The sequence below is a fragment of the Dipodomys spectabilis genome, unplaced genomic scaffold, assembly GCF_019054845.1.
Source record: "Dipodomys spectabilis isolate Male_0828 unplaced genomic scaffold, ASM1905484v1 ptg000043l, whole genome shotgun sequence".
Lineage (NCBI taxonomy): Eukaryota > Metazoa > Chordata > Mammalia > Rodentia > Heteromyidae > Dipodomys > Dipodomys spectabilis.
This window is the reverse complement of record NW_024870720.1, coordinates 28,832,886-28,858,815: the sequence shown is the minus strand read 5'-3', so window position 1 is coordinate 28,858,815 and position 25,930 is coordinate 28,832,886. Positions and strand designations below refer to the sequence as shown.

The 25,930-nt window shown below is 37.3% G+C and overlaps 1 protein-coding gene across 1 annotated transcript in view; it reads right to left on the bottom strand.

The window, feature by feature from the left end:
- Mthfd2l (methylenetetrahydrofolate dehydrogenase (NADP+ dependent) 2 like) overlaps positions 1–25,930 on the bottom strand; it is a 101,542-nt gene that overhangs the window by 15,970 nt on the left and 59,642 nt on the right. Inside the window, exon 7 of the mRNA XM_042678207.1 lies at positions 11,952–12,077. Coding sequence (XP_042534141.1) covers positions 11,952–12,077 — 126 coding nt within the window. The remainder of the gene's footprint in view (positions 1–11,951; positions 12,078–25,930) is intronic.

The following is a 25,930-nucleotide window of genomic DNA, read 5'->3' as shown; positions in this document are numbered from 1 at the left end:
TGGGAGATTTTGTTTCAATTCAGGTAAACAATAGAGAAATACATCTGTGATGTGAGTGAAACTATAGACTTACAAGTGCAGAGAATGCTTAGAGAAATCGCTAATGCCACAACTAAGAAATACAAAAAAATACAGAGGAGATGCTCACATTACAGAGTCACACAATCTAGTTGTAAACAATGAAGCAAAAGTGTAAGGTCGTGTTGCATTAAGAGCAAAATCATAAAGGCAACTTAAACCAGATGATGGAAGTTTGGAGAAGATACGAGTAAACATGAATATTAAAAGTTGATTTATACAGCAACAAACTGAACGGAAGGTTGAAAATTACTGAGAAGCACAGCAGTAACTGAACTGTGCAGTCAACGATGAGCCGTAGAGTGGGAGTAGAGACAAAGTGACTGATAGACAGACAGACAGATACTGTTCTCTGCTAGCATTAGGCTCAGCAACTCACATCCACTAATTAACTCATGTAAGGTGATTATTTCATTTAATCTTCACAACAACGTTCTAAGATAGGTATTATTATCTCAGTTTTTCAGATGATAAAATCAAGTCTCAGAAGAGGTACAGTGATTTACCTAATTGTTTTCAGCAAGACTAGCATGATCTTTTAGGCATAGTATAAAAAGACCAAGGAGTGAAAGGCCATGCCAAGGTTTCACAGGTATAGCACCAAAACCAGAGTAACCAGAGATGAAAAACTTCATAGAAAGCATTGTTCCATTGACCAGTTTCTTCAGAGCATGATACCAGATTTCTGTGTAAGTCTAAACCTCTGTTGTCTTTCCATTGGAAAGTTTGTGGAATATTTTTGATTAGCTGGAGTCCAAACTATCACGGTCTCTTAATGGTACAAATTTCCTGCCCAGTGGAGAGTTTGAAAAGCACAAGGTAAGTCTCCAGCTCTTGAGGCATATTCACAGCTATGTAAAGCGCCACATTCCCTGCTTTAGTAAACTAAGTGGGGCCTACCACTGAGCATGCAAATACACAAAGTTTTGTCCTCTTTGTCTCTGTCAGCTGCTCCCTCTACCTGGAAAGACCCATTCATTTCCTGTTCTCTCTGTATCCTAAATACACGTTGTTGAGTGAAATCCACTGACCCTTTTAAGATTTCTTTCAAGAGAACTGTAGAGTTGTTACTTCTATTCCTGCTTATTTTAAGAACCTTACAGTTACACTTAATTTTCTAACCATTTAACCAATCATTCCAAACTCTCCTTTTAAATGACATCTACCATCTACCTTTTAACACCGAAGCCTGTTACCATTCTGGTCAAGGCGCCATCATTTCTTACTTGGATAGTTACAATAGAACAGGTACCCCTACTCCCTATTTATCCCTCTCTTCTCCAAAATGTAGGCAACATCCAGGAGTGAGATTCGATTTAAAAAATATCTAACATCATTTCTCTGTCCCAGTTCCACTAGTAGCTCCTTTGTCCATAGGGTGAAATTAAAAAACTCTTTTTCCATAGTCTATAAGGAATACTCCAGGGTGTGCCAGCCCAGGTACAACCTCTATGGCCTTGAGCCTGTCATTCTCTTTCCCCAGTATGTCTAGTTACAATGGTCCCCCTTGCAGATCAGCAAAACTACTAGGATAGACTGATATGGTTGAGGCCACTAGTTACCTCTGCAGTTGGGAGGCTAAGGCAGGACGATTGTGAATTGGTAATATAGAAAGTACATGTCTCAAAACAAAGAAGAAAGAAAGAAAAGAATGGAAAGGAAGTGAGGTAGGAAGATGCATTGTACTCATAAACTGATACGCTGAATCGAAACCCCTTCATACAACTTGTTAAAGACAATATAAAAAAATTAAAGGAAAACAAAAGAAAAAAAAAAGTAAGGAAAATCTACTAACCATGCCCCTCTTTAAGTTCTTTCCATTTCTAGAATGTTCCTCCCTCATATATCAAAATGATTCTCCATTTTCTTTAGGATAGCAGTGAGCCTTCCCTTTCTGCCTCTTCTAGGCAACTCTACTCATAAATCTCTTACTCTCTTTCCTGTTTTATTTTGTAACACAAAAATTCTCTTTTGTTCATCTGTATTATGTAGACATGCATGTATTTTCTATAGATATGCATGTATTTTGTTTATTATCTGACTCCTCTACTAGAATGTTAGTAAACAATCAGTAAGAACTTGGTCTATTTAGGTTGTAGTTGTAACCAATATGTGTGTGAGAATTAAATTTTTAAAAAAAGAAAAAAAACATAAATTGAAGAGTTGGAAGGATTATATTACAAATGTAGAGATTACAAATGAAGAGATTGAAAATAGTGCAGTAAAAATGGAAACGAACAATGAAATCCACCAAAGGACTTGGTACCATTTTCAAGGTTACCTAAAGTAGACAAATGCACCTAATCTCTTGCAATGATTTAGTAATAAGCCATGCTCAGTTAGTATGCTTTGAGTGAAGGTGTATTATCTATACACATTTTATTGCAAATATCTGTATCTCTGGACTACAGAAAGTCCAATGTTAATGTTGTAACTTCTGAGCTAAGCCATAAACTCCTTGACACTAGAACTTTAAGTACTACATACATCAACCCAAAAGCAAGGAGACAATAATGAAATTGTCTGCTATGGGATTTTACAACTAAATAAATTCAGATAGACCAAAAGGCATGTGCATAATGGATGAGGACATCTCTTGCATTTTTCCCAAGTAAGAGAATAAGTTTCACTTTCTTATGTATAGGACATATTATTATTCACCCAAATATAACCCTTATGTAAAATATATGGGTTCTGCATCCCTTCCACTCCCACAGGTGAGCTGGTTCAGCCCATTGGCTCTAGTGGGAGTGATACATGGAACTTTCAGTTCACTTTTCCTAAGGGTGGCACTAGTGGTCCTACTGTCTGTTTTGCCTTACCATAGAAGAAAACATGGATGAGGAGACAGCTCAAACTCAAGTATAAGGATGAGGACAATACTCAGGTGGAACAGAGTTAGCTACTGAACTGTGCCCCCATCCCCATTCTTTACTGTCTTTGGGGATGAGGTCTTTTATTATTATTATCATTAAGTAGTTGTACAAAAAAGTTCCCATTCTACAAAACAGTATATGATTACAAGGTATCTGACAACATTGTCACCCATGTCTCCTAACCCATCCTTTGGAGATGAGGTCTTTAAAGGGGTAAATATGTTCAAATGTCCATAACTTTCTAAGCTGATAGGAACAAAGTGATTGAAAGTAGAGGAAACTTGGACATGAGCAGGTACAGACAGAAGACAATGAGAGAGAAGAGGGCCATGTATCTGTTAGGAAGAGAGGGCACAGAAGAAATAAGCCTACTGAGCCCTAGAACTTAGACTTCTACTCACCAGCATTGGGAGGCAGAAATGTCTGTAAATGTTGTTATGACAGTTCTAGAAAACTACTACAACCATGACGATGGATGAAAACAGCATTGTTACCAGAACAGAACTGCCTCAAATCCTTCCATGCCCTGCTGAACTCCAGCCGTGAGTGGGAAAGGGCTAAATTGCCTTGAGTGGACGTTCCTTTGTTCTGGTAGCTTAATCTACACTTGACCATAATCCTTCGAGGAAAAAAATGTAAACAAGCCAAGTATTTAACAAGTGAGGAGAAGAAAATTTTGATAAATTCACTGAAAATAACTATACTCTAGAGCCTTAGAATAGACAGTGACACACTGGAGTTTAAATACTCATGTCATGTATCCCCCTTAGACTGTAAAATAAATATACAAGAGAAAATCTGGAAGTAGCTATAATAAAAATCGAATGTAACATTTATAATATATTGATGTTATACGTTATAATAATATAAACATTAGCTCCATTTATTTTGATTTTCCAGAAAACACTCATACATTCTGGTCATTTCCTGATAGCTCTTTGTTTCCTTTCTTCTTTGTTCCCTGTATTATTTTTCCTTCTGTTTGGTAGAGAACAGTAGAAAGGTGTGGTCAAGATTGGGAGACAGGGAGAGGAGGGATTGGAAGGCAATAAGCGGCAGATATTCCAGTTCTTCTCATTTCACCTCAGTCTCTGTAGAATGCATCCATAAAACTGAAGCAAAGCTTTTAAAGCTTCAGAAAATTATAGTAACTTAGCAATGAGATACAAATGAGGCCCAAGAGTTCACCAACATGAGCAAGGCTAACTGATTTAACAGCAGGAGAAGTCATTAATTAGACTGTTCAGTTGACCAAATACACTTGGTGAATTGCTGTTATAAACACAGTGTAATTATAAGCATCTGAGTCTGAGGTTAGAGATTGTTTTCCAGCTTGTTATTCTGAAATAGCTATTGGCCCATAATCTTGTGTTTGTGTCTTTTGAGACTAGCTTCTTTGTCAAAAAAGCTTGACACTTCTTCCAAATCTATAACAGAAATTGCTTAAAAGAAACTGAGGTTAAAATGGGTAGGTCTCAATGTTAAAAAGTAATCATCTATAGGGTAAGTCTAAATTTTTCAAATAGACTACTTGTTGCATGATTATCTGCAATAAAAAAACAGTTCTTAGATATAAAAATTATTTTGTCGGGCTAGGAAGGTGGCTCAGTGGTAGAGCGCTTGCCTTGCATGCTCGAGGCCCTGGGTTCGATTCCTCAGCACCACATAAGCAAAAAGAAAAAAGCCGGAAGTGGCGCTGTGGCTCAAGGTAGTGCGCTAGCCTTGAGCTGAAGAGCTGAGGGACAGCGCCCAGGCCCCGAGTTCAGGCCCCACGACCGGACCCAAAAAAAAATAAATAAATTATTTTGTCACAGATGCTTATAAACACGGTCTTAACCTGGACAGGGAAATGGCCAGATAATTGATGGGAAATGGTGAGGATTTGTTAGAAGGAGGAAGAAAACATCAATGAAATATCTCCAGTTCTGTAATTGAGGATAATACAAAACAAAAATACTATTTCAACTTAATGGTAATTATAAGCCCTATTTGTTTTTTATATTACCCAGAAAGGCATGGCATTGCAGGAAAGGACCAACTTGGAGCTATATAGAAAAACAGCACTACTATGAGAGTCTCTAAAATGTAGTGAGAAAAATTATCTCCAACAATAAATAACTTTCATGGACAGTGTTGTGATGATAATAGCAAGGAAGCTTCATTGAATAAATTGAATAATTATGTTGACGTTGTGGTTATGATATGAGATATGAATTTGAACTACATGAACACTAACTTCATGATATTTTATTGAACATAGAGATAAATATAATGGTGCTTAGTTTTCACATGATTGTAAAATCATAAAAATTAACTGCTAAACTGGGTGTTGGAGGCTTACATCTATAATCCTAGCTACACAGGAGGCTGAGATTTGAGGATCACCGCTCAAAGCCAGCCTGGACAGGAAACTCTATATGTCTCTTATCCAATTTACCATCAAAAAGTTAGAAATGGAGCTGTACCTCAAGTGGTAGAGTGCTAGCTTTGCACACAAAAAAAATCTCAAGGACAAGGTCCAGACCCTAGGTTCAAACCCTAGGACCAGCAAACACACACACAAATACATATACATACACACATACACTCAATATAACTGCCTAAACATCATAATAATCACAATAATAATACAGCATAACACCACTTCTGGCTTTTTTTGACTAGTTTATTGGTGATAAGTGTCTCACAAGCTTTTCTGCCCTGGCTTGGTTTGAACCACGATCCTCAGATCTCAGCTTTCTAAGTAGCTAGGATTATAGGTGTGAGCTACCATCTGGCATATATATATATACACATATGTATACATATATAAATATGTATATATATACATATATATGTATATACAATTTTTAAGGTAGTAAGTACATTTATTGTCAAATGTTGTTACTCCTCCCTCAATTTCTCTCACTTTCTCTGCCTCCCATTCCCCTTCCCTCATGGTAAAGTTCATTTCCAACAGTGTCTTGTGAGTATCACTGTTGCATTGATTCATCCTTTGTCTTTTGTTTTACCATTTTGTTATTCCCCTTCCCTTCCCCAAATCAGATAAAGGTATATACAAAACACAGCTTTACCAGAATCAAAAACAGTGACAACAGGTGAAACAAAAGGGGGAAAAACAAAAGAAAAAAGAAATAACTTCACATAGTACATTAAAAACAACAACAAAGCAAAAAAAAAAAAAAATCCCTCTTCTTTCCGTATCTTGGAGTTCATTTCAATTAGCATCATTTTATATGATCATATGCACCTCGTTACTGAGCTATTGTGATCCTCTGCTAGGACTATCCTAGACATATACCAATTATTACAAATGAGGGAAAACATGGAGCCTATGTTTCTTTGGATCTGGCTTACTTCACTTAATATGATTTTTTCCAAGTCTTTCCATTTCCTCACAAATGGGTAATGATTCTTTCTGATAGAAGCATCAAATTCCATGGGGTATATATGCCACATATTCTTGATCAAGCCATCTACTGAGGGGCATCTGGGTTGGTTCCATTTCTTAGCTATGGTGAATAATGCTGCAATGAACATATAGTTGTGCTGGTAGCTTTAGTGTGGCCTTGCTTGTGATATTGGGGTAAATGCCCAGGAGTGGGATATCTGGATCACAGGGGAGCTCTATGTGTAGTCTTTTGAGGAACCTCCATAATGCTTTCCAGAGTGGTTGAACAAGTTTACACTCCCACCAATGGTGTAGTAGTGTTTGCTTTTGGTCACATCCATGCCAGCACTTACTATTATTTGTTTTCTTGATAATGGCCATTCTAACTGGGGTGGGTGGAATCTCAAGGTGTTTTTGATTTGCATTTCTTATATGGCCAGAGATGTTGACTATTTCTTCACATGCCTATTGGCTATTTTTATTTCATCTCCAGAGAACTCTCTTTTTAATTCTTTAGCCCACGTATTAATGGGGTGGTTGTTTCTTTAAGGATTTGTTATTGGGGGATTAATTTTTTGAGCTCTAGGTATATTTTTGATCTGAGGCCCTTGCCTGTTGTAAAAGTAGTGAAGATCTCCCAATCTATGGGCTTTCTATTAATATTGCTAGCTATGTCCTTTGCAGTGTAATGCAATCTGATTTATCTAAGCTTTCTTTAATTTGCTGTGATTCTGGATCTTTATTTAGAATGTTTCAACCTGTGTCAAGGAACCCTAGCATAGGCCCAATCCCTCCCTGTAACATTTTCAGGGTATCTGCTCTTACTTTGAGGTCTTTGATCCATTTGGAGTTGATTTTGGTGATATATAATGATCTAACATCAGTTTTCTAATGTGTATATCTGGCTTATATTTTTTTAAAGATCATGATTCAATCTTTAAAAAAGTCAAAATGATAAGTCTCTTACCTTGACTTATAAATACACAAGGAATTGAAAATAATGATAAAACGATTGGGTACGATGGTCCACGCCTGAAATCCTAACTACTTGGGAGGCACAGCTCATAGGATCATTGTGAAAAAAAGTTCACAAAGTATCTTAACTGGGTGGGTGCAGTGGTACATGTCAGTCATTCCAGTGATACAGGGAAGCAGGAAGAGGAGGATTGCAACCTTGGCCAGCCTAGCCATTATGTGAGATCTTCTCCTAAAATTAATATTATAAGGACTGGTGGTGTGGCTCAGGCGGGTAGATTTGCCTGTTTTAGCAAGTGTGAAGCTCTGAGTTCAATCTCTAGTACCTCCAAAACTATCTGTTTATTAAGAGTAACTTATTTATCTTATTTTATATTTTGTTGGTCGTGGGTCTTGAATTCTGGGCCTGGGTGCTGTCTCTCATCTCTTCAGCTCAAGGCAAGCACTCTACCACTTGAGCCACAATGCCACTTCCAGTTTTCTGAGTGGTTTATTGGACATTATTAAGAGTCCCATAGTCTTTCCTGCTTGGGCTGGCTTTGAGCCACAATCCTCAGATCTCAGCCTCCTGAGTAGCTAGGATTGCAGGTGTGAGCCATCAGAGCCTGGCAAGAGGCACATATTTTAAGACCTTTAGGAGCATGGAGAACTAGTTTCTTATTTCTTATCCTATTAAGAATATCTTGACTAGTGCTCGGCTTATCATCGTGCAACTTATTTGGAGAGTCTTTTCTATCCTTGGTTAAGTACTCGATCCTTTTACAATTTGCAATGGCTTCTAAATTTTTTTAATTAGTCCATCACTTTTATTTACTTATTTATTTTTAATCTTGCCCTTTCAGGTCATAAGTTATCTCTGAAAGTTGGTCTAGTGTGAAGTTCACCACAGCATCACTTCCCTTGGTACACCTTTTTGTCACATCTACTTTGTTCATTTATGTCAATAAAGCCTTCTCATCAATGCAAACTACTTCATGTGGGTGGCTCAGTTCCCTTTATTAATGAGCCAGACTTCTCTGTAGGACAATTAACTTCAGCATTTGATTCTACCGACATCCGTTTTGTTTTTCTTGGCAGGAGTTATAGTGAAACTTTCACCGATACTCACAAAGCAGCCACATTTTCCCTGTGGCAATTTGCAGCCCAGTGCTACCTAGGAGTTTTGTGGCATAATCCAAGTTCAAGTCCCTCCCTTTCGGCTGGGGGACCATCCCTCACCTCAGGTTAAGTCGTGATGAACAACCTGAAAAGCAACATGTCAAAACCTATCACTTGCCAGCTTCTATGGATGACTGAGTCACCGCATCACCGGAAAGGCCTTATTTATATAGTGTGATCTTCCTCGGTGCTTTGGCTCCATGCACTAGCAGGATAGCCAAGAAAATTGATAGATAATACTAATAAACAGCTGTCTATATTCATTATAGGATCAGCAAACTTGAATATTGGGACTTCCTTCCAAAAGTTTCTGTGCTTTATACATGAACATTCGGTAATATTCTGTTGAACATACAGACCAAACAATAAAACACTAACATATAATAACCCTTTCCCTTTTATCTGTACGGAATACATTTCAAGATACCTATACACAGTGCTGAACTGAACATTTTGTTCCTATACTTATTTTCCTATGATAAAACTTAATGCATCAGTTAGGCATAGGAAGACATCAATAGTTCTCTCTCTAAAATAACCTCAGCAGTTTTACCAGCTAGTATTCTTCCCATTTATCTTACAGCTTTATTTCTTTTTGCCATGTTCCTTTTTCTTATATACTTTGTTAATAAAGAACTACAACTTGATTTAATGGATATTCACCAAGTTGAGCTTTATGTAAGTTGAGCAAATACGTATTCACATCAATAAGCATTCATGACCACTCCAAAATGCTCAGTTTGAAAAAAATGTTTTCAGGGTGTTTTTCATGAGCAAAAAAGCATCATTGATAAAAATAAGAAACCAAGGACATGATCTGAGCCCACTGAAATACCCATGACAGAAGAATGTTAAAAACTGTTGTGTATTGCTAGATAAGCCTGCCCCACAAACCATGTCAAGGTTGTGAGCTGCTCCTGGTTTTGTTTTTTGTTTTTTTCCTTCAGCTGGGTATCTCATGCCATCAATATCCCCTCACCAGTGAATTATAAGTGTATGGTGATTTTACAATAATGTTATCAAGAAATAAAACGAAAGTGCAAAACAAAATACTGATCTAGGATTTAAAATGAAACGCATCTTTACTCATTTGAGTTGGGACATTCAAATAAATTACTGATATAAAATAATTTATTGACTGAATAAAAATGGGTCATTTCATAAGAATTTAGCACATACACAGAGAAAGAAAGAGAGAAGCTGGGACCCGGTGGCTCACGCCTGTAATCCTAGCTACTCAGGAGGCTGAGATCTGAGGATCTTGGTTCAAAGCCAGCCCAGGCAGGAAAGTCTCCAATAAACCACTCAGAAAACCAGAAGTGGTGCTGGAGTTCAAGTGGTAGAGTGCTAGCCTTGAGCTGAAGAGCTGAGGGACAGAGCTCAGGCCCAGAATTCAAGATCCACAACCAAAAAAAAATTAAGAAAAAGAGAGAGATGCAGACACAAATTTTCACGCAGAGAACCAACACTGATAGACTAGAATTTCAAGCACATCAAGAGACTCTAGGTATTAAAGCCTATAAGGGCAGAAGTGTATTCTTCAACAAGGTACATCCATGCTTTGTTCCTATTCGCCATTCTGTCCCTAGAACACACTAGTGCATATTTGTGTTCATGGATTTATTTTTTATTTTATTGTCAGGCTCAAATTGCTTGCCTGTACCTGCTCTCAGTTATGTCCCAGAATTTTACATATAGGTTACCAATACCTTGGGACAACTCCAACTGTCTAAGCTTTTAATTTTATTCAACATCATGTCAGGACTTGGGTAAATATCAGGTGATAACCAGGTTCTGAGTGAAAATTAAAATCTGAAATTTAAAAATTTTATCATCTATTCCTTTCTATTTGTAATGATACTAGTAAGTCTTCATATGGGCTGGCTTGCTTGTTCATGTGATCAGTCATAGACATAAAGTATTTTCTATATGAAAATGTCTCCAGTCATTTTACTTGTATCTTTATAGACATCTGAGAGTCCTATTATTCTACTAATATAAGTACAGGAAAGAATCTAATGAAGATCTTGGAAGTAAAATTGGTTTAGGGAGTCACTCACCTAGAGATCTATCTCTTGCGGGATAAAGAAAAGTCATGGAGTCAGAACTTTGTTTTATAATTGGCTTTCTTAAATCCTTCATTGACCATAGAAATATTAACCTAGTTCCATTCATTCCCTTTAAAACACAAGTGAAACCAGGTGCTGGTGCTGGTGGCTCATGCCTGCAATCCTCACTATTCAGAAGGCTGAGATCTGAGGATAACAGTTTGAAGCCAGAAGGAGGCAGGAAAGTCTGTGAGACACTCAACTGAAATAAAAGGTGGAAGTAGAGCCACGGTCCAATTGGTAGACCACTAGCCCTACAAAAGCTCAGGGACAGTGCCTAGGTCCTGAGTTCAAGCCTCAGGACAAGTAAACAAACAAAAAAATGAAATATAAAACACAAGTGAAGAATGTAACTTCAGTTATTCAGACCATTGTTTAGATCTAAAACATGATTCAAGTTAGCAATGCATTCCAAAAATACCTTCTGGCTGTAAGAGTGAAGGGCTGAGTAAAGAGCAGAAATGTGTAAGTATAGTTAGTATGTGATGACTTTTCAGAAGGTCAAAATAATGCACAGATGGACACTTTCATTAAAAATTGCTATAAGCTGAGCACTGATGGCTCACACCTGCAATCCTAGCTACCCAGAAATAATTTTGATCATACTGATCATATCTAACAAACAAGGCTGAGATCTGAGGATTGTGGTTCAAAGCCAGCCAGGTAGAAAAGTCTGTGAGAAAGCCAGGCGCTGATGGCTCACACCTGTAATCCCAGCTACTCAGGAGGCTGAGATCTGAGGATTGTGGTTCAAGTGGTAGAGCACTAGCCTTGAGCTGAAGAGCTGAGAGACAGCGCCAGGCCCAAAGTTCAAGCCTCACAACTGACCCCCTCCCCCCCACAAAAGGGAAAAAAAAGTCTGTGAGACTCTTAGCTCTAATTAGCTACCAGACAAAGCTGGAAAGTGGCTCAAATGGTAAAGTACGCTAGTCATGCGTGGGGGAAAAAATAGTTCAAGGAGAGTGCCCAGGCCCTGAATCCCGAGTTCAAGGCCATTGTGCATGCTCCCCCGCCACACACAATTGCTCTAAGATATTTGACCTTAAAACCTAATTAGAAGAGAGGGAGGATAAAAAGGAAAGAAAGAATGGAGGCAGGGAGAGGGAAGACAGAGAGAAAAGAGGGGAAAAGGAGAGCAGAAGGAACAGAGAGAAGAAATAAAGAAAAAGAGGGAGGGAATAGGAGGAAGGAAGGAAGAAATGGGGAGGATGATGTAAGCATGATTAAACTCTTCCTACAGGAGAAAAAGATGATTAATACCTTAATAATATCCCCACTAGGTGATAGAACATTTCTACTATCAAAGTATATGAGGTTGAGTCATTTTTTAACTCTTCAGTTGCCAAAAAAGATTTGATTTCTTACCTTCAAAGTCCACATCTCCCACTAATTTTGTCTTCCCTGTCACAGGATCTTGAACATAGTTGATGCCCACATCAATCACAGCAGCATCTTCTTTAACCATGTCAGCTGTAATCAACTTTGGAATGCCTGAAAATAAAAGTGATAAAACACCCCTGAATCTTACTTAAGCTTTATTTTTGAGTTATGAAAGATTTAAACATCTACTGTTTTGTGGCTATAGATTTTTTTAAAAATACATAAAAATGCACTCTTTTGTAAGGACGAGACTATTTCCCTCTTCCCATTTCTCATCAAGCAGAGAACACCAATGAGTAAAGTGGGATATGGGCTTTGGTGGGTGGAATCCTGCCCAGAGCTACCCTCACCTTACCTGACCTCCATTTATCTATTTGGATATCAGCTTGAGCAGCCTCTTTCTGCAAGGCATGAGAAGTTATAGACAGACACTGGTTTCCTGCTGAAGTCAAGTGGAATAGACTGAAAGCAATATGAAAAGTGGAGGCAGAAAGAAGAAAGGAAGGAAAAAATGTGATATAATAATTCATATACTTACCAGGTGCCAGGGGCTCAGGCCTATAAGTCTAACTACCCAGGGGGCTGAGATCTGAGGATCGCAATTCAAAGCCAACCCAGGCAGGAAAAGTCCATGAGATTCATCTCCAATAAACCTACTCAAAAAAGCCTAGAAGTGGTGCTGTGGCTCAAGTGGTAGAGCGCCAGCCTTTAAGAATAAACTCTGGGACAGCACCAAAGCCTGAGTTCAAGCCCAGGACTTGCAAAAACAAAATAAATAACTAAAATTCATATTTCGACAGCTATGGTAAAGTGTCATCTGCATGGCAGCCTCTCATCAATTCCAAGCATAATGTAACTTTATTTTTTCCATGGTATATTTGATTACTTGCATTCATACATGACTCAACAATATGTATCATAAATTCTTCTCTTTATTGCTCCATTAGAGTTGCAAAAGTAGATCTATAGAGATCTTATGTTATCATCCATTCCCTATAAGCATTTTTAAATTTGTTTCAAGTGCAACAAGTACTGGCTCATTCATTTTTAAATGAGTGTTTATTAAGTCATCCCTAAATTTAGCAGATTAAAGTTACAACTTATGATCACAGTTGTGTGGGGTCAGAGCTCTGTGGGCTAGAACTGGCTTGGGATACTTCATTTAAGTGAAAGTGGAAAATGCAGACAAGAAACCAATGCATATTTTACAAAATTAAGAAGAATGAGGGAGGGCTTGAGAAGGGAGAGATGGGTAAGAATGTTGCAAGATATATTGTATTCATAAACTGCTCTTTTAGACAACTGCTTTGTACAACTACATAATGATGATAATAATAGTGATTAATAACACTAAATAAAATAACCAGAGACAGATAGTGTCAAAGTCTGGAGCCCTCTAAAAATATGACTAGTTTAGTTCCAAAATGGTTCAGTCACATGGCTGCAGATGATCTTCTGTTGACTGGAAATCAAGCTACAAGTTTCCACTAGAGCAATATGTGTATGTATTCTTGGGATTCTTGCAGCCTGGCAGTTGGCTTCCAAGAGTGAGTGTTCCAAGACAGTATTTAGAAGTTACCAGTCTTTTAAGACTAGAAGCCCAAGACAAGCATGTCTCTTCTATCATATTCCAATGTCCAATTAGTGGCACAAACTACTCAGATTCAAAAGAAAATAGAGTATACTTGTCAGCAGGAGGTGAATCAAGGATTTGTAGTTACCTTTATCACCGTAACTCTAGTAGACATTGTGTCTGACAGGTGAGTTACTCATTTGCACATTCTCTATGCCTTTAGGAAAAGCTTACTTATTGTGTTGTTGGAAGGTGCCTTCTAGCACTCCAGCTAGTGACTTAAACATTCCACATGTCACTTTGTGAGGCATACAGTTTAGTGCTAGTAAGAGTTTTAACAACAAATGGTCAGTGGTAATATGAATGTAGTTAATGATAAGCTCCTTGTTGAGTAATGGCAACAATATTTGAGATGAAAATTTTCCTTGCTTTCTAATCCTCTGATATAGCTCTTCATCCTTTCAAATCAACTTTTAGTGTTGACACTGTTGATCTAAAGACAGTAGAAAGCTCTATTTTTCTTTTGGGCATACAATAGAGAAAGAAAATATAGGGCTGAGGATGTGGTTGTGGTTGAGTTTGCTTGACATGTATGAGACACTGAGTGCGATCCTAGAACTTCCAAAAGAGAAAATCAAGAAAAGAAAATACATGTTGACAATAGTTTCAGGTATTTTTTTTTACTTTTTTATTTTTATTTTTTGGGTCTGGTCATGGGGCCTGAACCCTGGTCCTGGGCACTGCCCCTCAGCTCTTCAGCTCAAGGCTAGTGCTCTACCACTTGAACCACAGTGCCACTTTTGGCTTTTTTCTTTTTGCATATATGGTGCTGAGGAATCAAACCCAGGGCCTCATGCATGCAAGGCAAGCGCTCTACCACTGAGCCACCTTCACAGCCCCGGTATTTTTATTTTTTAAGATAGGGTTTCTAACTTACAATCCTGCTGCCTGCGGTTCACGAGGGCTAGGATTCTAAGTGTGAGTCACCACACTCAACTGCAAGAAAAACTTTAAAGAGGGAAATATTTATAAATCAATTATTAAAATCAAGCTCCCTTAATAATGGCAGATACATTCTCCCTCTTGTTACAATAATATTCCAGATGCCATCAAACCAGAATGGAAATTCTACAATCTTAAAAACAAGTAGAAGAAAATGTTAGCAATAGTTTAATTCTAAGGAAAATTATCAAATAGGGAAAATTTTAAAATATTTTTTTCTGATAATATAATTTAAATGAGTCCACTATAAAGGCTTTAGATGTCTAAGAGTTTCAAATGAAAATAAAAGCTACAATATTCTTGCAATCCAAAGATAAAAAGTGTTAATAAGTGCTAATCTCTTTTCAAGACTTAAAAATATTTCTAATATTAGCTATAAAATATGATACCTGAATTACATTTATATTTTGTTTCACCATATATTAATTTCATTAAAATTAAATTGTGAAATAAGGAAAGTAAGATTTTTTATAAAAAAAAGAAACTTTAGGCTTACTACAAGTTTTGAAATTGTGGATAGCCTGAGGGCTTTGACTGTGACTAATTCACTGTGACTACTTTATAAAAACTAAACTAAAATAAAGTGAATATATAAGAAATTAAATTGTGATTATCTTCCCATTTCATCATTTATTATTCTTTTTAGTTGTTAGATATTCCTAGAAAGTTCTTTTAATCTTTTCTTTTGTTATAAAGGTGATGTACAGAGTGGTTAGTTACATGAGTGAAGTGTTGAGTACATTTCGTTTTGGACAGTGTCACCCCTTCCCTCATTCTCTGCCAGTTTTTCCCCTCCTGACTTCCTTCCCTTCAAAGTTGTATAGTTCATTTCCAACATAGTATCTAGTGGGTTTCACTGCCCCTGTCATCATTTATGTTAAGTGAAGCAAGTCAGGCTCAGACAGACAAAGGAAGAATATATTTCTCATATGTGGAAGCTAGAATTAATTTATTAATATATAAGTAAACACATATTAAGTTTGCACACAAATATACATAAATTAATGGAAGTATGGTATTTGCAGGGGAAATTACAAATGGTGTAATTCCTTAGAAATACTAAAAATCTAACAAAATGAATACCAGACAACTGGAACTTGAAAAGTGTCAGGAGAGGTTAAGGGGAGGGGAGGTAGATGTATGAAGAGAGGAAGGTGGGAGAAAGCAATCATACTACTTGATGTATATCCAAAGAAATTAGGAAAACTGAGGGGAAGGGTTGGGCTGAGAAGGATGGGGAGAATGATGAAAGGGATGACATGGCTCTAGATGCATTGTACTTACAAATAGATTTTTTTGAATGGTACAACTACTTAAAATGCTTACATAGGGACACAGGTTGACCCATTGTAACAATGAGATGCACAAGATACTATGTTGAAAAATGAACTTTACAATTTAGTGGGGAGGGAGGGAGTGTAGTTGTGGAGGTGGGAGGGAAGGGATGCTAGGAGAAAAACAAAGGAGGAGGCAACAATGCTTGATAAGAAATGTACTCATTACCTTGCTCATGTAACTGTAAACCCTCTGTACAGTATTTTCACAATAAAAAAGTATTTAAAAAAAGAATCAAGGTTACATCTGAAAAAAAGATACGAAAATATTATTTAAGAAGTATATAGCATAAAAAGAAGATGAAATAATTCATCATAAGGATTCTCATAAGTTTATTCCTTCATTGTTTCTAATTTTTTTTGTCAGTTATGAAGCTTGAACTCTGAGCTTGAACACTGTCCCACAGCTCTTCAGCTCAAGGCTAGCACTGTATCACTTGAGCCGCTGCACCACTTCTAGTTTTCCAAGTGGTTTATTGGAGATAAGTGTCTCATGGACTTTCCTGCCCAGGCTGGCTTTGAACCAGGATCCTTAGATCTCAGCCTCCTGAGTAGCTAGGATTACAGGTGTGAGCCACCGGTGCCCAGTATTTCTAATATTTTGCTACTAACAAATGTTAGAATGATATTCACGGGTTCAGAAGAGTATAAATTATTTCTTAGTCACAACATCAAATTTGATAAACGAAAATATTCACCTTGTTAAAAATCATGAAGAAATGTGACTTGAATGAAAGTACCTCCTGGAAGATTTATAGTTAAGAACATATCCCCAAAGAGCTCACCAATGAATCTATAACAAGATATATCGAGATCCCCTGAGACCTTTGGGGAAAAATGAATGTCAGCGCTATTTACGAAAAATTTTCATAAAGGAAGCACACACATTGGCCATGTGGTGGTGATTTTATTTTTGTCATCTTCTAGGTTAATATCCATTCTTATTCTGCGCTATGCTATGCCAGGGGTGGGGCTGATGCTTTCACTGATCTTTCACACTTCCGTTGGAACCCGGGCATGGCCATGGGAACAAGCTCACGCTAGCCTACTTGAGGATGCAGACATGAGTCATTTCAGTTGAGCCCCTCCTGGACTGTTCAACTACCAGCTTACTGCCAGCTAACGCCAGATGTTTAAGCAACCCTAGTAAGAGCAGCCAAAGCCATCACAGCTGAACCACAGATAGGTGAAAATTGGTTTTGCAAAATGGATGTTGAAATGGTTCAATCTGGGGTATGGCGGGCTGTTTGTATTTTTAAATACATCATGAGTTGACTAGCTCCTATCGACAGATGACATAAAATCAGAGAGAGGAGCTAATAGGTTTTCACTTTGGAATGATAGGCTAATGGCATCAAAAAGAGACTGAAGTGAGATGAATAAGCAATTCTAATTGCATAATACTGTACTAAGTGAAAAACCCACTAAAAAGAAGGGTAAAGAGTGTGCCCATATAAAAGTAAAATATTTTCACTATATTCTCTGGTTGCATTCCAGAGGCTGCGCTAGTGAATGATAAGAACAGGTCTAGAAATCATGTCAACTGCTCAGCTATTTGGCATAACCTTTCACCATCAGTTGGTGGCGGTAAAAATAAAGTTTGTGCCACCATGTAAAGCAACTATATCCTTAAAACACACACTGTTTAATTTGGCTAGCTCTACTTTTACATCACTAACACTTTCTTAATGACAGAAGTGGTATGATGATTTATATTCTTCCTTTTTATAAGCTTCTCACCTTGTTCACTGAGGGTAAGAAATAGTTCCAAAATAGCAAACAGCGCAGCAAACTTATTGAATAGCTCTGAAATAAGGGAATGGCTGCCAAAACTCAGGCTGCTTATCACAGGAAAAAAAATGGAAATAAAGACAAAACAAACACAACCATTATAGCAGTGTATTCCATACTTTAAACTGAATTGGGGGTAGATTTACTCTCTATGGTTTGAGAGAAGAAAAAAAGAAGAAAAAGTAACAAAGGATGAAAGTAGGAATTTAGATTATTTTAAGAATAGTAAAATATGTAAAGACAAGAAACTTGACACTACCCTTATTTCTTGATAAAAATATTTAGACTAAGGTAAAAGGAAGTGCACTAGGAAGGTTAGCTATAGGAATACAGGTAATAGACGGCTGTGGCCAACTCAACTTTATCCCCCTTGTAAGTCTCACAATACACCAAGAACTGGCCATCCTGAGATAAAAAGGAAATGTCAGAATAACCCAGATTATGTCTTAGTCTCTCCGACCTAAGGATGTTCTGCAATACTTGAGCTCAGCAATCCATGTGGCAGCCGGTCTCTAAACTCAGGGTGGAATGCTTTGGGGTTCAGTGAACTGTGTGCACTGTAGCGTGCATACAGAAGAGATAATCTTTCTTCAGCAGTTTTCCTGAGCCCCAGGGACCAGCTTTCCTTGAATCCTAAGCTTCTATTTATTCTTGCTACTTTCCTATGAGCAATCGATTGGTAATGCAAAATTGTTGTGAGGGCACTGTCTCACTAGATTCATTTAGTGGTAAAATTACTGGAACTCCTTTATCCAACATAGCTGTCCTTATGATATTGGGACTGCAGAAGCAGCTGGCTTAATTCTGTTTCTGCGATGTTTATGAATTTGTGCATTGGCGATGCCTTTCCATGGCAGGATTTAAATATTTTCCTTTGGTCTTTTCAAATAAAAAAAATTCTTTCTTTTTCTAAGTAACTCAATTTGTAATCCTTTGTAGACTTCGGACCCCATCATTCTTCTTTACAAAAGAGAAAATAGAGGGTGCTCCAGTGGCACAATCGGTTAGCACACGGTTCTTATATAACAAAAGAGAAAATAGAATACAAAATATAACCAGCATTTTAACTTGGATCTTTAATGTCCCCATAGGCCTATATGCTAATTGCTTGGTTGCTAGGCTGTGGTGTTATTGGGAAGTGAAGGCAACTTTAGGAGGTAGAGCCTAGTGAATGGAAGTTAGGTCATTGGGGGTGTGCCCTTGAAGGAGGTATGCCCTTGAAGGGGGTATGCCCTTGAAAAGGATATCAGGACTGTATTTTCTCTGTGTCTTCCAGTTATGATGAAGTGAGCCCCCTTATTCCATGATACATTGCTTCCCCCAAAGGCCCTAAAGCAATGGAGCCACACCACTCTGGACTAAGACTTCTAAAGGCACAAGCCAAAATAAATCTTTCCTCTTTTTAATTTGATGAAGCTTCGGGACCTTGTCATAGTAATAGATGATAAATTGATATTTAATGATTGAAATTATAACAAATGAACATGTAAAATTATCTATTTCAAAAAATAGAAACATTTTAGATATGCTAAATACTTTACATATATTTTTGTCTTACAGCAACATATGATTGGGACTACAAAGTTTTGCAAGAATTGTATTTTGTGTGTGCACTCGAGTCCTAGGGCTTGAACTCAGGGTCTGGGCACTGTCCCTGAGTGCTGTTGCCCAAGGTGAGTGCTCTATCACTTGAGCCACAGATCCACTTTCAACTTATTTTGGGTAGTTAATGGAGATAATAGTCTCAAGGACTTTCTAGACTTAATGTTTTTCTATAAAGTAGCTTTGCTTATCGTCAAAATATTCATACATTTTCTCTTCTTGTTTTGACCAATGAAGAGAAAATGATATGAGAGTCTCACAGTTCATAGTGGTTTTTATCTCAGCTAGAAATATAATTTTAAAATATTATATTTGTTAGCCCAGCTTTTCTGCAACCAAGCCCATCCTGAGTTTGATTAAACTGCCTCAGCAACAAAAAAAAAGAGAATTTCTCTTGACACAGACCAAAATGCATTGTACACATAAAAACGGTTTTGTTAAAAGGCAAAAAAAGTAAATACATAACCTAAAATGAAGCAAGGGAAAGAATGGGTGGGAGGGGTAGGTGAGGAGTTGGAAGTAATAACACTGATCAAGATGGGCTGTCTTCATTATCTGCTTTGGTGAATAGCAATTCCTTTGTACAACTATCTGAAGATAATAAATGTATTTTTTTAAAGCATCATCAGGGTCCAATACATAAACTCAGAAACCACAGGTGTCTCTTGTGTGGCCCTGTAAGTCTTTTGGGACAGCAAACTATTGGCCTTCTCTGTGATGATCACACAGGGTTTGTATTGACACTGAATTCTGCTTTCTTATAACTCAAACCTGTCAAATCAAGCTGACTTTGTTTTCTCTGAATTAAAAACTCATTTTAGAAATCCTTTTATTACATAACCAGACTTGAAAAACTTAATCCAGTGAAAGTCAGTTTCATTACTAACACCACTGATGATCTGTCACTCTGTCATTTTGTGGCTTTTCTATGTAAAAGAAAATTCATAGGAAAACGTGGTGAAAACCAAACAAATCTATTCTTCAACCTTACTTGGAGCACTGAGACCAGAAACATCTTTTGAAAGAAATTCTTTGGAAAAACTTTGCTTCGGGTCTTTTAGCAAAAGATATTGAGTACTTCTCTTAGCCTGTCTCATTTTATCTATGAAATCTATCCAAATCTCACGGTCTATGAAATTCAATAGCTGGGAACATCCAAGACAGCAGGGGTGGATCACTAGGCAGAAGGTAAGATGTACTACTTTCATTTTTAGACTGTTGGATTTTCTTCACCCTGAGTCTATATGCTCTCTGATAAGCATCAGCTTCCTTACAAGTGTTTACACCGTAACTCCAACTTTCATGTTTACTCTCTTTATAAATGGCATGCCTTCAGGAAAGATCATTTAAAATAATGATAACTTCTTTGTGGAAAACAACACAAGTGCTCATTTGAGAAATGCCTTAAAATACGAAAGAATAAAATTCCAGACATCTAATAATCTGTATTTTAATGTGTTTGAAGAAATGTTTAAAGGTATTCTGACTCTAAAACTGTACCCATAAAAGAATTCTTGGTCAAGACAGAAATAAAAACAATACAAACATGTTAAATTGAAAACCCCCTGAACAACTATTTCCTACCTTTCTTTAGATTCTTTCAAACGTTAACAAAAACATGATGGCTTTAACCCACCTATTCCTCTCCTCCCAGTCTTTCTTCATTTCCTTCTGACTTACTTCTCTTCCCAGTTGGCGAGACATAAATCCCTCAAAGACAATAAATTCCTAAAGAAACAGAAAACCCCTTATTGATGATTGTAAGACCTAGTCTCACGGTGAGCTACAATCTAGCCTTAAAAATTTCCCAAACGTAGTAAGAAACAGAATTTTCAAGGGAATCAGGGACAACTTTCTGAACATTATAACCTAGAGCTCTATGTTAGTTAACATTTCATCCTTACAATGATATATCAGAGATAGGCTACTTCCAAATTATGTTGTTATTTAATTCATGGTTTTGAAAGTTTAAAGTCCAGTATTGAACAGGAGTCAAGCCTTCTACAAGGAACTAACAGCATGGAGGTAGGTGTAGATGGGAGAGTGATAACTCTGCACCACTGGACTGGGTACTTTGTCTCTGTGGTCTTGAAGAAAGAGCCCATTGACAGAGAGAGAAGCAAAGTGACAAAGATGGATTTTTTAAAAAGATAAGCAGAACTCCTGCTAGGAGGAGGGGAAGGGGGACACAGCTTGAGTGTGTTGTGGAGGGGTTAATAAAGTGTACCTAGGGAAAAATTATATGACTTGAGATCATTGGATAGCTGGTGAGCTAAATCAATACCCAGACCCAATTAGAGGCTCCATGCAGCTTACATAAGCTCTCTGCATTGTTTAGCCCCTCTGACTGGATGTTCATTCCAGCATATACCTCTGGAGTCCAGTCTGTCTACTGTTTACATGCAATGGGTCATGATGCAATGCCCAGGGAGCCCTATGCACAACTGCCCAAGCCATGGTGATACAATGTCTAGGGGCTTGAATACAGGACTGCTCAAGGTCATGGTGAAGAATGCAGGACTACTACTACTGATTGCCCAGCGATGATGCTTTTGTGTGCTTAGAGGCACATCTCAAACAAGAAGCCAGAGAGAGTGACAGGGATTACGCTTCCTTCTTTTATAATGACTCTCAAGTATATCAAGGGGTTACATGACACATCCTGTTATCTCTTTAGATGCAATGACTCCAATGAGTTCTCACTGGCCATACCTCTTAAAAGTCCCATCATTTCCCAATACTACCATACCTTAGAGACCAAGCTTAGAATGTATGGTCCTTTGGGGGACATTTAAAGCATGTCTAAACCATAGTAATCCCCAAGTCTCCATTAATTTATGTGCTGAGATGCTAAAGAATTGGATAGGAAGACAGAATTCAAAGGCTCCAAATTATCTAAGAAATTAGAAGAATTTAGAAAGCTGTAGGTATTTGAAATCTTTTAGAAACTGTCTCCAAAATCATGTCTTGAACACAGAGTCAGAGTCAGAATCAGTTACATAAGCAAAGAAAGGATCAATTCATTGGACTATTATGGTTATCTGTTGCATTTTGATGGCATTTACAAGTCAATCCTGATGCAGGAAATGAATATTCTATTTGTGCTTCTATGATCTTGAGTAAAATTATATCCTCAGCAACTGGAGTTGTTTGACTGGGAGAAAGAATGTTTTGAGAATCAGTTCCTTCTTTAATAGTTCAAGGCCATAGCTTCTGTTTAAGAGTGTATCATATAAATTTAAATAGATGATTACATGTATTAATCTGAATCTGGATGGGTCCAGTACCAATTATTCTGTCAACGCCTTCAAAATAGTACTTAAGAAAAACCCTCTGACATCTCTTGGTGAGTTTCAGTTTGGGCTTTGTTTGAATGAAAAAGTACAGGTAAGTTTAATATAATGTCTATAAATATATAGAAGGATAGAAATATAAAGAAGGGGTCCCCGGGGGGGGGGGGTTAAGAGACCATGATAGAAGCATAAATAGAATATTCATTTCCTGCTTCCTTGTAATGGCACACTCAAATTCTATTTTACAATAACGAGCATATATTTTAGAGTTTTACATTTCTATTTTGTTTCCTTCAGTGTCTTCTTAGCTTAAAATAATCAGTTGTCAACTATCTTCTGTAAATAGAGTTTTAACACTAGATTACATTTCAGAAATAATTTGTATTTATTTTTGTTCAAATACTGGGGTTTGAATTCAGTGCCTGCATGCTGTCCCTTAGTTCTTCAGCTCAGGGCTGGTACCCTGAGCCACAGTTTTTTTTTCAGGTTAATTGCAGATAATATATGATTTTTTAATTGTGAAAATACTGTACAGAGGGGTTACAATTACATGGGCAAGATAATGAGTACATTTCTTATCAAGCATTGTAGCCTCCTCCTTTGTTTCCCCTTCCCATCCCTTCCCATCCTCCTGCCCTCCTGCCCCACACCTAATCCTCCCCCCCATCACCAAAGTTGTAAAGTTCATTTTCGACATAAAGACTTGTACATCTCATTGTTGCAATGGGTCCACCTGTATCCCTATTTAAATTATTTGTTTTTTCCCTTCCCCTCCACAAATTATACCAACATCAAAGAGAGTGAAAACAGAGGTTATACCATGGGGGAGGGACATACAAAGCAACAAAGAAATCATAAAAGAAAAAAAACATTAGAATACATATCTTAGGGTTCATTTCCCTAACATCAACTTATCTGACCTTTTCTGCTTGACTCAGACATATATATATTGCAGACTTTTCTGCCTGGGCTGTCTTCAAAGCATGAATCTCAGATCTCAGCCATCTAAGTAACTAGCTTGAATTTTAAGATTTTAACTGTTAAAGTGACTTTGGTTATGTTTGTCCATTTGCAGATATATTTCAGAAGTACATAGATTATAAGTAACATGAAATGTAATAAGAGAGCTATTAAAGTTTCTATTAGTATTTGCTGTTTCTACACATTTAGAAATGTTTAGAACTCTTATCAGTTGCCCACGTTTTTAACAAAATAGCATCAACTCTAAATTCTGGGTCAGTTACCAACATGAAATCAAATTGCTTCATAACTTATAATTAAAATCTATCACACATATAATTATATGTGAAAGTTCAAGGTTTATGGAAATAAATGTGTATTTTTCCCCAAACCAGTAAATCTATCTATGAATTTATTTCTGGAAGAAGAAAAATACCTATTATTCATGATGAGTTTTTTTTTAATTTGGTACTATAAAGATGATGTACAGAAGGGTTGCAGGTCAGGTATAGAGAAGGTTTCTTTGTGGACAGTGTCACCCCTTCCCTCTCTCCCTCCCAGTTTTTCCCTCTCATTCCCCACCCACAAGTTGTATAGTCCATTTTCAACATAGTGTCTAGTGAGTACCATTGCTACATTTTTCCACCCTTTGTCCCTCCATTTTTGTGCCTCCCCTTACACTCCCAAAATCATATAAACAAACAAAAAGAAAAAAGAATAAAAAACAGCAAAGAAAAAAAATTGCTTGTTTCATGATGAATTTTAATGATATTTGGGATGTTTATTTTAGGGGGAGTTACGCTCATTTGGAAACAGTAAAAGTTTTAGTTACTAAGATTTCTCTGTTCTGGATTAAATCTCTTTGAAAAGTCATCAATGAATGTACTGCACAGAACCACACTATCTCAGAGGTTAGTGCTTTCCAATCAGATAATGCAAACACTGTGTGCTATTTTGTGATTCTTCATTTGAAAAACATAAAGCAATTTAGCACTGTTTAGTACTGAGCAATGTAACATTTTTAAATGATAGCTACACCTAAAGCACAGAGGAAGTTCCTCTACATTGCAGAAGCTAAGTTTTCCTTAATATAAAGATGTAACTATTCCCTCTTGAATAAGTGTGATGCTGTGCACTTATTATCAATTGAGCCCCAAAGCCATATTAATAATATTTTTCAATTACAGCCATACATTTTTGAAAACTAGACTCTTTCCTATGGAGTCTTCTCTCATAGTCACCTTTAAATCTATGAAATGGCTCAATCAAGGCATCCTGATAAAAAGGAAGCACTGTATTTACACAACACTTTAATTAGTAGAGTTCAAAGGGCTGTACAAACATTCCTTAATTAAACTTCACAATTCAGTGAAGCAAGAGAAGGTTTACCCATTATCCTCATTCACAGAAGAGAGATCTTGAGGTGCTGAGAAGCTAAATGATTTCCTAGTTTCACAATGGTGAGTCAGAGGTGAGGCTGGGAAGAAGAGCAGAGCTCTGGTTCTGATACAAGAGTAACACCCTTCATGGAAATGCTTTTTCAGGTGGACCACTCCTTCAGCTGGATGTTACTTGTTACTCTACTGCATACTTAAAAAGAGTAAACTGTGATAGAATTCCTGCTGATGTGTAAGTTTCTTTCTCAGTTAGAGAAACTTGCTTTAGCATTATTTGCATTGGGGGCAAGCACATTGGTTAGTTGCATCTTAGCTACTCAGAGCTACCTTAAAAGTATCTTCTCCTGAAAGCCTTCTACTTCTAAGAAATCATACATTTTCAATCCTCAGACAGAACCTGAAAATCTGAAACTTTATTGAAGCCATTTTCAAACTAATGAGTCTGTGGTAGTGACCACACAGAACAGCTTGTCCTTTTACATTTTTTCTGTTTTCTTTTCTTTCTTAGTTTCTTTGGCTCCTTTGTGGTACCTTTATGGACATGACACCTGCCAAAAGAATAATGTTTGTGCCAATGACAATATCTAGATGTTTCCGAGCTTCTGCCCCTGGAAATACCAGAAAGGTATTAGGTGTCTCACAGGGCCAGCAAGTTCCTGATGTGTGCCTATTTGATCAGGTGGGAATAGACCCCCTTTGTGTTTAGAAATTCATACGAGTACTTTGTAAGTTTATGCCTTGAATCACTTTTGTGCAAAGCCAATGAGCATCAGGCATCCAACTGCATGCTCTCTCTTATACCTGTAAGCAGCCAAATCTTACTCCCTATACCAAACACTCATATATTTAGATATGGATGTAACTTGGACAGTATGGCGCAAATAGCCTAATATTTTGGAAGCACAAAGTGTTTTGTATAATCTGTTATTCCATTTGTATGAGTCTTAGGCCTTTCCTTACTCTTCTACTTTCTTCAACAAATTCTGTGCTCATTGATTCATGCAACTGATAT